General features: G+C 41.0%; 1 protein-coding gene across 1 annotated transcript in view; it reads left to right on the forward strand.

Annotated features, from left to right (window-relative positions):
* Nucleotides 1–13,855, forward strand: part of CTTNBP2 (cortactin binding protein 2) — a 179,999-nt gene that overhangs the window by 134,010 nt on the left and 32,134 nt on the right. Inside the window, 2 exon segments of the mRNA XM_054726058.1 lie at nucleotides 2,435–2,521; nucleotides 2,604–2,703. Coding sequence (XP_054582033.1) covers nucleotides 2,435–2,521; nucleotides 2,604–2,703 — 187 coding nt within the window.

Raw genomic sequence — 13,855 nt, forward strand, 5'->3', positions numbered from 1 at the left:
TTAAAATAATAAAGCAAGATTTATACTAGTTAGAAAATTGAAGGTTCAGCAATAGTGGAATAGTATTCAAACCTAGAGAAAAATCAGTGGTGGCTGCCAGATATGTTGTTTTTTAGAGCCTAAATCCCAGTCCCAAGTCCAATTTAAAGAGCCCCTTAAAGCACCACTTCCCTGTTTAGCTCATGGTCTGACACCTGGTAGTTCAAGCCTCATTTTTCTCCATTTTCCAGGAGTTCCTCTAAGCATGTCTTGGTCTCCTTAGAGGCCAAAGCTCAAGTCTTAAAGGCTCTAGGTAGGAAGGACTTCCCTCTTCTTTCCATGCTAAGGCCTTTCCCTCAAGCCTTCCCTTCATATCCCAGAATCTGCCTTTCCCTGATGGTCTTCACAGAAGTCCATCCCAGACACCCTCAAAAGATGTGGCCTTCAGTGATCTCAGAGGGACACCTTCATCAGAGCACGATAGAACAGCAACACAAAGATACATGTGCATGTGTATCCTTACATTGTTCCATTCCAAATTATAAGGAGTAAACAGAGCCTTTTATGTTTAACACTAGAGGCCCAGTGCACGAAATTTGTGCACGGGGCAGGGGGGTGGGGGGAGCCCCTCAGCCCAACCTGCACCCTCTCCAATCTGGGAGCCCTCAGGGGATGTCCTACTGACAGCTTAGGCCCGCTCCCCGTGGTTCTCTGCTCTCTGCGGACCTGCCTGCTCGTCGCCGCCACAGGCCCTGGTGTCTGCTCGCTGCAGGGGCCTGCTTGCCCCTCACCTTGGCGAGGACTAAAAGGATGACTCCAGCAGGGCTGAGGGGACTGGGCGCCACCATCTTTGTGACAGAGTGATGGTCAATTTGCATATTCCCTCTTTATTAGATAGGATTTCTCTAAGTGTGGGTGGCTCAGTCTTCATACATGAGCTCCTCCAACAGTATCAGTTAGGTTGGCACTTCACCTGCCTAGGTCCTTTACTGTAAGACCTTTCCAAGAAGAAAGCTTCTCCCAGGTATTGGGCTGGGAGTGGGAGCTCATCCCTGGGGTGATGAAGGTGGGAGAATGACCTGCCCTCCTCATCTTACTCCAGACTTCACTGCCTTTGCCCTATGTAGAAGGTCATTGGCTTTCCATTCCAGTATATGCTATGTCTCTACATGTTCTCAGAGGAAGGATCCTTATACGTAAGGATAAAGATTTTTTTTTAATCCTGTAGGCATCCAGGTAGGATATTTTCCTTTTTACAAAGTAAACGTGATCAGCCTCTACCTAAATTTCTTTGAAACAATGAATTCCAAAATGGAATAATATAGATAGTTGATCAAAGAATGTATTTATACTCATCAAGATATCATTTACATAAAAAGTCAAAGATACTCTCTGATATACAATGGTTATAAAAATTACAATCATGGATTCTTTTTTTAATTTTATTCTTATTGATTTCAGAGAGGAAGGGAGGGAGAGAGAGATAGAAACATCAATGATGAGAGAAAATCATTGATCAGCTGCCTCCTGCATGCCCCATGCTGGGGATCAAGCCCACAACCCAGGCATGTACCATGACCTGGAATTGAACTGTGACCTCCTGGTTCATAGTTTGGTTGCCCAACCACTTAGCCACACCAGCCAGGCTACTCATGGATTCTTAAAAAACATACAAATACACACATCAACTGCAAAGAAAAAAGTGAGAAGGAAACAGTTATTTGCAGTGGTTACTTTAGTGATTTCTATTTTGCTCTTTCGTGTTATTTTATATTTTCTAAAATTCCCTTAATGAGATTCATTGCTATTTTAATCACTGTAAAGTTAAATAAGCATTGGGACAACTCAAATTAAAGATTATCTAAAAATTATAGAACATCTGCAAGAGACAAAATACGCTAGGAACCCTGTTCCCAGCTAATATGCTGAACTGAATGTAGAAAATAGAACAAGGAGTTTACTTTTTCATAAAATGCCATCTCTTGCTTTAAATATATGAACACTATGTAAAATACTATAAAAGTATATAAATACAATATTTGCCAGTGTTTCACATTAAAGTGAAAAACATGACATGCTGGATGCATAAAGCTAATTAATTAAAATATGATTTTTAATCTTTCGAAAGGCTGAGGACAATCAGACCACTTTTAATTTTCCTCTGAACTTAGCATTTCCATCTAAGTTCTCTTCTTGGTTTATCAATAGGTCGAGCAATATCATACTGTCATTTTCCATGGCCCAGAAGTTTACTCCTTATAATTTGGAATAGAACAATGTAAGGATACACATGCACATGTATCTTTGTGTTGCTGTTCTATCATGCTCTGATGAAGTTGTCCCTCTGAGATCACTGAAGGCCAATCTTTCGAAAGGCTGAGGACAATCAGACCACTTTTAATTTTCCTCTGAACTTAGCATTTCCATCTAAGTTCTCTTCTTGGTTTATCAATAGGTCGAGCAATATCATACTGTCATTTTCCATGGCCCAGAAGGAAGCTTGCAAGATTACATAGCACATCAGCTTGCACTCTGCATGAAGGTATCAATGACTTGCAGACCCTCTTTCTTTCTTTAAAAACTTGAATGTGTGTAAAACTAACCACTGTGTTCCCTTGCCACAGCACAGACAAATGGCTGCAGGATTCTCTTGTGAGATAGTGAGAGCTGAAGTGGATGCTGATTTCTCTAAGGAGCAGCTAGTAGACCTGTTCATCAGTAGTGGTAAGACCATTTTAGCAAACTGAATTATGATAACCAAAGGGCATGCTCTTCAGTGATGCTATTAAAGGGAAATGAACTTTGTTGCTTGGGGATAAATTTAAGTCAACTTTTCAATTATTCAGTAGCTATGGGGCCCTAGCTGGTTTGGCTCAGTGGATAGAGCGTCGGCCTGTGGACCAAAGGGTTCAGGGTTCAATTCCGGTCAAGGGCACATACCTTGGTTGCAGGGTCCTCCCTGGCCCAGGCCCTGATCCTGATCCCTGGGCCCTGATCCTGATCCTGATCAGGGTGCCTGCAGGAGGCGACCAATCGATGTGTCTCTCTCTCATCCATATTTCTCTCTGTCTCTCCCTCTCTCTTCCACTCTCTCTAAAAACCAATGGGAAAATATCCTCAGATGAGGATTAAGAAACAACAATAACAGCTATGGGATGAAAATTGGGAACTCAAATATTCGCAAAAATTATTTTTGTGTATATATATTATATCATTGCACTTATTGTATTTCCTGCATTTTCTTTCCTTCTTTTTTTTATCTTTTGTTTATAACTCATCTGATGTGAGTATACTGTATTACTGACACCAGAGGTATACCAAGGGAGGAGATGGTGGGAGCAGTCCACCCTAGCGGGACTGAGTAGGACTTCACTGCTGCTGTTTAGAATTGCATAGTGATCATGAAAAAACACATTAGTTATGGTAATTTTTATTATTATAAATTTTCTACAACCAAAACACCCTTTACTGCTGTACCAGAGGTGAACTACTTTCTCCACGTCACCTTTAGTAAGCTATTGACCATCACTTTGCTAAACACATGGCACATATTTCATCTCTGTGACAGCTATGGGATGCAAGTAGGTATAATTATCTTCATTTCAAAGGTGGGGAAACAGGCACAGAGAAGTTCAGTAACTTGACACAACCACACAGTGGCAGAACCAGGATAAATGTGTTTATTAATATAACATTTTCATGAATTTCTATATTAGGTTTCAGAGCTTAAGACCCTAAGCTTCACCACAGGTGCAATTAGCTTAGCCCTGCATAGCATAGCATGTCTAGTGACTATGACACAAAACTGAAAGAACCAGTCTCCATGCGATTAGAGCTACAGAGAGCCCTGGGGAGCAGATAAAGGAGGGAAGCAGTTGCAAGTTCCATGGAAGGTGCTTTGAAAAGCAAATTCACATCTCCCTTTTGGAGGAGGGGTGCTTATCATCTTTGGAGCCGTGACCGAGGGTGAGATCTTACGGCTAGGACAACTGTTGACCATGCTTAGGAAGAAGGAAATAACCAACAGTTCCTAAATCAAGAAATAAAATTAAGAGGCAGCTTTGGGGACGGCCCAGTGATTTCCAAACCTAGAAGCACATTGTGGGCACAAGAAACTCCCACTAGAAGCTGTAGTGCCCAGCCTAGCCGTTGGTCAGAAACTAGTGAAAGCTACCGAAAGCTGTTTTCTCTGAAGATGCTACTAATAATAGCTAACCTTGAGTAAGCTCTTCCTCTGGTAGGCCCTAATCTAAACATCCTGATTTATAAACATGAATCATGACAACACAGGGTAAATACTTTGCCCAAAAGATCTCACAGCTAGTACACAAAGGAGGAATAGGACTCAAACCCAAGCATCTGGCTCCTGAATCTTACCTTAATCACTGCCAGGCACTGTTCCTTAAAAACTCACCTGTGCCAAAATGTCTGTTCCCCCCTTAGTTATGTAACAAAGGCCCCCTACATTTTTCAACTTTGTCTTGTTTCATCTCAAAGTTAGAAGCTAAGATCTTTTGTTCTCTCCCCATTAGATAAGATAGCAACTACAGACTGACTGCTGCTTAAGCTTAGCGAGCTAAGAACATAGGAGAGCAGAGCATTAGGTCATGCGGTGACCTCAGGTGGTTGGATGGCTCAGCATTTCTAAATCTCCAGGAGCATCTTCTTAAGAGCTCCTCTTCTTGGCTTCCAAATTTGCTGAGTGGCACAAGTCCTTTGGCCCCTCACACTTGAAACTCAGGTTTTATTGACAAACTTGAAAACCTGAATGACCCCAAGTGCCAACAAGCCACAGGAAGGGGTGACGGGCTGGGTGGGGCTAGGGGAGAAGGAGGGATATCGCCATCTACCTGAGGGCAGCTCTCAGCGCCAGCAGCTTGTTTCTGGCAGAAGTGTAGCTTCAGTGTCCTGAAGTCTTATAATTTTTAGGGAAAAGCCAAAAGTCTAGATATTCGTATAAAAATGTAGGTTGTTGTCAAATGATCAGTGTTATCAACTATTTCAGTTTTTTTCTGAATATATTTTTATTGATTTCAGAGAGGAAGGGAGAGGGAGTGAGAGATAGAAACATCAATGATAAGTATCACTGATTGACTACCTCCTGCACGCCCCCTACTGGGGATCAGTCCTGCAACATAGTCATGTGCCCTGACTGGGAATGGAATCAGCGACCTCCTAGCTCATAGGTCAGTGCTCAAGCATTGAACCCCACAGGCTGGGCTCAACTATTTCCATTTTTAAAGCAATATGAGGGCCACATAGAACCCCATGGTCTTCTCATTCATGGACCCCTCATCCCTCTCCCATAGCCAGTCCATGGTTATATCTTGCCAAGTTGGCCTCAATGCCCATCCCCAGTGACATCATCTTACATTCTGCCTCCTTTCCTACATCTCGTCTTCTTTTCTATAAATGACTGCTCTGCCTACTGCTTCTCTTCCCTGAATGCCCCTCAGAGGCCACCAGACCCTAATTAAAAGCTCTCTGTGGTTCCTGCCTCCCATATCCCTCCATTGCCCACTGAATTAAGTCATTGCCATTCAAGGCCTTCCATCATAGAACATTGATCCACCTGATTTGCTTATTTGAACTTTATTTCTTTTTTTAATCTAGATTTATTTTTTTTATCATTGTGTATGACTATGGTGTATAATGTAACGCATTGATTTGCTTACTACCATAGCATTTGCTAATACTGCCACCATGTCATATAATTACCCTTTCTTTTTTTGTGGTGAGAACATATTAGTTTACCCTTTGAGCAACTTTCAAATATATAATATGTTGTTAACATAGTCACCATGCTATACATTAGATCCTCAAAATGTATTCATTTTGTAATTGAAAAGTTTGTACCTTTGACCAACATCTCATTTCCCCCATCACCCCCCAGGTGCTGCCAACCACCATTCTACTCTGTTTCTATGGCTTTGGCTTTTTTTGTTTCCACATATGTGATATACAGTACTTGTCTTTCTCTGTCTGACTTATCTCACTTAGCACAATGCCCTCCAGGTTCACCCATGTCATCACAAATGGCAGGATTTTCTTCTTACTTTATGGCTGAATAATATTTCTGTGTGTGAGTGTGTGTGTGTGTTTCATTTTCTGTTGTTTCCATGTCTTGGTTATTGTAAATGATGCTACAGCGAACAAGGGTGTGCAGATATCTCTTCAAGATCCTGATTTAATTTCCTTTGGATATATACCCAGGAGTGGAATTGCTGGGCCATATGGTAGTTCTATTTGGAATTTTTTTGAGGACCCTCCATACTGTTTTCCATAGTAACCATATGAATTTCTATCAACCGTGCACAAGGCTTCCCATTTGTCCATATCCTTGCCAACATTTGCCTCTTATCTTTTTTATAATAGCTATTCTGACAGGCATGAGGCGAGATCTCATTGTGATTTTGATTTGCATTTTTCTTAAGATTAGTAATGTTGAGTTTTCATGTACCTGTTGACCATTTGTAAGTCTTCTTTGGAATATCTGACTTTTTAATAGATGTCTATGCTCCAGCAAAATATGGTGTTCATTCCTTACACTTTTTCGTTTTTCCACTCTTTGTGTCTTTGTTCAAGCTACAATTTTCATCTAGAATTTTAGAGTGAACATACAACCCCAGCACGTACAACCCCAACACACACTACAGTTACCACATGGCAGGTACTATGCCAAGTATATATATATACAGTACTGATTAAAATAGATATGGTCTCTGCCCTTCTGGAAATGACAGGAAAAGTCCCTATTAAAATTTCATGGTCCCTATTAAAAAGTCCCTATTAAAGTCCCTATTAAAAGTCATCTATTAAAATTTCTAAGGACATCTCAAATGAAAGCTTACCTTATCCCTCCAGTATGACAACTCCCTTTAATGAACAGCAGTAGGCTCTGTTTATACCTCTGGGCCCCACCCAACTATAGGTCAAGGCACTGAGGGTATTATTTGAGCTTTTACCTTGGCCCAAACACTTATTATATTGTGAGCTCCTTAAAGGCTAGTCATGTAGCTTTTTTTTTTACTTCACCTTGCACACTTTTTGAATTCTTATGGGGAATAAATGGGCGAACCTCCTAATACAGGAAATAGCATGGTCAAAGAAAAAGAAAATTCTAGTCATATTCAGGTGCAGCAATTAGAAGAACTTGCTTGGAGTGGAGGCAGAAAGAAGTAAGATTAGAGAGTATAGGAGTTGATCAGGGAGTAGTTAATGATAAGGCATAAAAATAAAGTTAATTAGATGTGAAAATGCCATATTTTTTAAATTTTATTTTATTTTTAATTGAGATATAATTGATATATAACATTAATTTCAGGTATACAACATTTCAGTATTTGTATATATTGCAAAGTAATCACAACAATAAATGTAGTTAATTAATATCCATCACCATACATAGCTTAAAAATTTTTTTTCTTGTCATGAGAACTTTTAAAATCTACTTTCTTAGCAACTTTCAAATATGCAGTACAGTACTATTCACTATAATCATCATGCTGTACAATACATGAAAAATGAAGTTTTTGAATAGTAGACTGAGGCCCAAAAAATCTCCACTCTAATTACTTTATTATGTAGCAAATGGTATGCCATCTTCAAATATGAAAGGTGTTTTTTTTTTGTTCTGTATTTGAAGATAAGTCATTATTATAAATAAGTAAAAGATCAGTAACTTATAAGCATCAAATATCTTCCTTCTCTTTTTAATAACAAAACTAAGACATAACGTTCATTGCTCAGAATGCAGTTGCCCAAGTTAGCAACCTGAGCATTATCATCGATTCCTCAGTTTGCCTCATTTTCCACATCTGGTCAGTCCTGAGTTCTGTTGAATCTGCTTCATATCTCCCCTCTCTTCCTCCTGCTCTACGTTCCCTCTACCAACTCTTACTTCTTACTCAAGAAACTTCCCTGACTGGTTTGGCTCAGTGGATAGAGCGTCGGCCTGCAGACTCAAGGGTCCCAGGTTCGATTCCAGTCAAGGGCATGTACCTTGGTTGCGGGCACATATCCAGTGGGGAGTGTGCAGGAGGCAGCTGATCGGTGTTTCTCTCTCATCGATGTTTCTAACTCTCTATCCCTCTCCCTTCCTCTCTGTAAAAAATCAATAAAATATATTAAAAAAAAGAAAGAAAGAAAGAAACTGAGGAGGCCTCATCACTAACCCTTCCTGTTTACTCTGGACTCCCTCCCTTCGTGGGCTTCCAGAGAGCTCAGTCATACAAAACCACTCATAACAGTTCTCTTCTATTATACTCCAGTGGTTCCAGAGTAAAAACTAAAGTTCTCCGAATGTTATATTGTCAAGAACACTATGGTCTGTCCCTCTGTCTGACCTTGCTCTTGCTGATGTCCATCCTCATCTCCTAAAACTCCTTCCACCATCACCTTAATTTTCTGTTGACCAACAAAGAGCTCATGGAGAATGTACATTAGGTCCTATAGATGGGGACGCCAAATGCTTGTGAGCAGTGGCAGGGAATCTCGTGAATTGGGGGGGTAAGATCCATCGATGGGTGTGGTGTCACTTCTCTTAAAGTGCAGAAAGCACAAAGCAGGGTGTTCTTGTGGCCAAGAGGTGATGGAAAGGAACAGAGAGGAGAGAAGCAAAAGGTATGCCTGGGCTGTTCCACTCCAGCTTTGAGACTAATGAGGAGATGGGAATTATCTACCAGTTACTCTCTTGCTTTTTTAAATAAGAAATTAAATGGATCAAATTATATTACTACAAGTAAGGAATACACTTATTCATAAGGTATGCTATGCTTACTCCTGGTTTTTAACCTTTTTTTTTTCTTTAATGAAAGAGATTTAAACAACTTGGATTGGGCTAAGGTTAGAACACTGAAGTTCATCTTCCACTGTGCACAGCACTTATATTACCTTCTTTGTTCCTCTCTGTGAATCTGTAAAAAGAAAGCCAGTGGACAGAGAATGAATAAATAAAGTGTACAAGCAAAAAATACAAGAAGGAAAAGTAGCAAGTGTATTTTAAATAATTAGTTTTAAAGAATTTAAAATTTATATGGAGATTAAAAATGCTACCAGTGAAGAAAAGAAGGTAGAACAAAAGAATCATTCAAAAAGAAAGACATAGCACTTATACTAGCAAGAGCTATTCTGGGTTTCTTTTAAAATAACATCTTCCTTCTCAGATTGCCTTTCGTGAGAGATAGTCATGCCACATGCCTCTGTTGCATGGTAAGGAGGCTGTGAACACGTACTAGACTTGGGTCAAAATTTGCCTCAGTGTAAGGTATGGAGTTAGGTTAGCAAGACAGATACTCCTTCAAATTACATGTGACAGTAAGTTGTAAAAACAAATTAAGCCCTAGATTAATATTTTAAAATAATACTTTGAATTCCTAAGTGAACTCTCCTTTTTAGAGGTAATGAAGATGGAATAATGTACAACAGGAGGAGAGTGTGCTCACTGGCGTCTTTATGACTGAGTTCACCTCCCTGGATCCTGCATTACGTACAGAAGGCTCTTCCAAGGCTTGTCCCTGGCTCCTCATCTGAACTCTCAGAGCCTCACCCCTGCCGAGCCCTTCTTTTAAGTAGACAGTGTAAAAGACAGCGGCTTTCCCCTCCCAAGGGGGAGATTGTAGACTTAGGGTCACTCTAGAGACAGAGGAGTTTGAGTTTAACTATAAATGTTATGTCAAGTATTTTTAAACCAATGAGTGTTGCTTTAGGACTGACTCTTTGGAACTTTTAATACAAGGGTGTTCAAAGCTGCAGTGTACCCCTGACCTAGCCCAGGGCGTGTCTGTTTACGATTATCAACCTGCGGGAGAGGAGCAGGGCTGACATAGCCTCTGATGTTGGGAGGAAAAAAGGGGCCAAAAAAAAAAAAGGGTAGATAAGTTTCTGAAATAGGACTTGGAAGTAGCATAAGGCAAAGGCATTCCAAACGGTTAACTTTCTGGCACCAAGCCAGAAGGACTCTCCAGTTCCAACACAGAGTGCATACCCTTTTGTCTCCATAAACCTTGATCAGAGAGAGGCTTAACCCTTCAAACTGGAAACCAATGATTTCCTGCCTCTGTGGTTGGTTAAAATAATAGACCTGAAACTATGCAAAATAACCTGAATTAGACACATGCTATTTCTCAACTAAAATAAAATTTGCCTTTGGGCTAAGTTGTGTGAGGATGTTGAACGAAAATGGTCAGATGGGGAAATAGGTGGTACTGAAAAACGGAGGAAATGCGGCTGGCAGTGTTGAAGACAAAGCTTTCACTGGAGAAACCCAGTCTGCTTGACCCTTGTTGGTACCTCCTGGGAGACCACGGTAAACAAAGATGAGGGCAAAACCCAGCCCACCTGTTATGAACAGCAATCCTGTTTAGGACATGAATTGTGCATTAAACGTGGGATTAATGAAGTCATTAGCAACTCAGTTCTTGCTTGTGAGTCCAGGAGAATGAGTTTGCTGTCTTTTTCCTGTAAACTCATTTATTTCATCTGCAGCCTGAATCCTCACTCGCTGCTCCCATTCTCACGTCCCACCACCTGCTGGACATCTCAGAGAGGTTCTGTACTTTGTGAGGCCTGAAACATAAATTAGCACCCCTACCCCCTCTCCGAGTTCACTCTTGCTCATGTGCTCTCTGCCTCCATTCACTGCACAACCTCTTCTCTGGTGGGAACCCCGGTTGTCACTGTTATTTCCTCTCTACCTCCCTCTCTAGACTGCTACCCCTGAGCCTTACTGACCTCTCTTCAGATGCCTTTTCATCCTCTGCCTTGGATGAGGTGCCCATTTCCTCTTTCCTTCACTTCAGCAATAAAAGCCTATAGGTGCATTCTCCTGTATCTTTCCTCTCCAGGCAGTTCTTCACATGAAATTAAGATCTCTTTAACATGTCATGTCATACTTGTTTGGTGGTGATGAACTCCTTTAGCTTTTCCTTGTCTGGGAAGCTCTTTATCTGGCCTTCAATTCTAAATGATAGCTTTGCTGGGTAGAGTAATCTTGGTTGTAGGTCCTTGCTATTCATCACTTCGAATATTTCTTGCCACTCTCTTCTGGCTGGCATAGTTTCTGTTGAGAAATCAGCTGACAGTTGTATGGGAGCTCTGTTGTAGGTAACTAACTGCTTTTCTCTTGCTGCTTTTAAGATTTTCTTTGTCTTTAACCTGTGGCATTTTAATTATGATGTGTTTTAGTATGAGACTTTTAGGGATAATCACTCAAGTTTTATAATATCTAATCACTGGAGTGATATGTAATATTGTATGTCAGCTAAAATTGAAAAGAAAACAAAAAAATAATTATATAAAATTTTAAAAAGACAAAGTGAGATCTCAGAGCAGGAATCAAATCCTGTTTATCTTCCTCCTTAAAGAGTTCCACTGATTCTCAGAGCTGGTAGTTTGTCCCTCCCAACATGGCATTCCACTTTTCATTTGTGGTCGGATTGTGATCTTAGCAGCAAGTCTCACCCTGGCTGCACACAAAGTGCTCAGGCCAAGCACAGGCCAATTAAATCATAGCCTCTGGGAATGGGTCCCAGGTGTAGCCCCGGGAGGACACAGCCTGCCGTGCTGCTGCTACATCCCATTCCACCAATGTGGCGCCACACCAAGCTCCCAGCCAGTCGTGACTAGAGGGAAGTATCAATTTTGAGTCACTGTCATGCAGCTATTCTCACTTTCCTGAACTGAGCCCTGCCCAGCCTCCATTTTCTGCCTGTGTTTGCCATTTCTTAAACCTAGAAGGCCTTCTCCTAACCCAGTGGGCGGCAAACTCATTAGTCAACAGAGCCAAATATCAACAGTACAACGATTGAAATTTCTTTTGAGAGCCAAATTTTTTAAACTTAAACTTCTTCTAATGCCACTTCTTCAAAGTGGTATGGTATTTTGTGGAAGAGCCACACTCAAGGGGCCAAAGAGCCGCATGTGGCTCGTGAGCCGCTGTTTGCCGACCACTGTCCTAACCTATTAAGATGTCATTCCTCATAATAGTTTAGTTTAAAATGCCACGTTCCCAATTAGAATTAGTCACCTCTGATAAGACATAACACTTAACATGGGACATAGAATGAGGGAGCACTGGGTAAACATTTGTTGAAATGCAGTTACATGTTCCTGAAGATGGGTTCTGGCTGCTGGATATTGAAGCTTTAGGGCCACTGGAACTAGCCAGACAACTAACACTAATCAAGGAAAAACCTTTAGTCCTTAGTTACAGGAAAGTGGATAAACAAATCATTCAACCTAGTATATTTTTTATTACTGGTTTGTTAGTTTTTCATCATTTTAACAAGCTATAGATTTATCATAGTTCCATAATCAGTGAATTCCTGAGAGAACATTTAAACACTGAGACGCACAGTATTTTAACATTTTTTACTGAATAACTTTGTTGAAGGGAATCCAGCACACACCAGGCACTAGTGTAAAAGCTCCCACAAATACAACTAAATTGAGAGGTGGCTGTTATTGTTCCTAGTCTAATTTTTAAAACTTCACAGCATACAGAAAAGCTATTTCAGTCTCAGAAGAGTAATCTTGGCTGTAGGTCCTTGCTGTTTATCACTTTGAATATTTCTGGCCACTCCCTTCTGGCCTGATATGTTTCTGTTAAGCAATCAGCTGAAAGTCCTATGGGCCATCCCTTGTGGGTAACTAACTGCTTTTCTCTTGCTGCTTTTAAGATTCTCTCTATGTATTTAACCCTTGGCAATTTAATTATGATGTGTCCTGGGGTGAGACTCTTTGGGTTCCTCTTGTTTGGGATTCTCTGTGCTTCCTGGACTTGTAAGTCTATTTCTTTCACCAGGTAGGGGAATTTTTCTGTCATTATTTCTTCAAATAGGTTTTCAACATCTTGCTCTCTCTCTTCTCCTTCTAGCACCCCTATAATGTGAATATTGGTACACTTGAAGTTGTCCCAGAGACTCCTTACACTATCTTCATATTTTTGGATTCTTTTTTCTTTTTGCTACTGCGATTGGGTGTTTTTTGCTTCCTCATATTCCAAATCATTGATTTGGTTCTCAGAAATTCTACTCTACTGTTGAATCCCTGTAAATTATTTTTATTTCAGTTAGTATATGCTTAATTTCTGACTGATTTTTTTTATGTCTTTCACATTCTCACTAAAATCCTTGAAAGGCTCATGAAGAGCCTTGAGTAGCCTTATAAACCATGGTTTTGAACTCTGTATCCAGTAGTTTGTTTTCTTCCATTTCTCTCATTTGTGACATGTTTCTTTGTCTCTTCATTTTGTCTGCTTCCCTGTATTTGTTTCTGTGGATTAGGTAGAGCTGCTATGTCTCCTGGAATTGGTAGAGTGGCCTTGTGTAGTAGGTGTCCTGCAGGGCCCAGTGGCTCAGCCTCTGCAGTCACATGAGCTGGGCACTTTAAGTATGCCCCTGTGTGGGCTGTGTACACAGTTTTGTAGTTGAGCCTTGATTGCTGTTGGCATCACTGGGAGGAGTTAACTTCCAGGCCAATTGGCTGTGAAGACCAGCTGTGACTGCAATGGAAAAGCTGCTATGCAGGAAACACCTCTATGGAAGAGGACTTGCTTCAGTGGGGCTTTTGTGCTCACTGAGTCTGCCTCTTGAGTGTGTTGCTTGTGGATGTGTAGTATTGTAATCTGCTATGACCTGAAGCTGTCCACCAGGTGCACTGGCTCTAGGGTCTCCAGGGAGGTGCAAAGCCAGCCACTTCCTGGGGCCACCTGGCAGGAGCTACAGAGAGATCTGCAGATGGCTATTTCCTGTTTGTATTTGGTGTGGAGGTGCCCAGGCAAAGCCCAGCTGTGAAGCAAGGCAGGCTGGTGCTAGTGCTGGCTCTTGAGCCTTTTATTGATAGGAATGGGGCACTCTGGCACCAGCTGCAGCTTGTT

The sequence above is a fragment of the Eptesicus fuscus genome, chromosome 14, assembly GCF_027574615.1.
Source record: "Eptesicus fuscus isolate TK198812 chromosome 14, DD_ASM_mEF_20220401, whole genome shotgun sequence".
Taxonomy (NCBI): domain Eukaryota; kingdom Metazoa; phylum Chordata; class Mammalia; order Chiroptera; family Vespertilionidae; genus Eptesicus; species Eptesicus fuscus.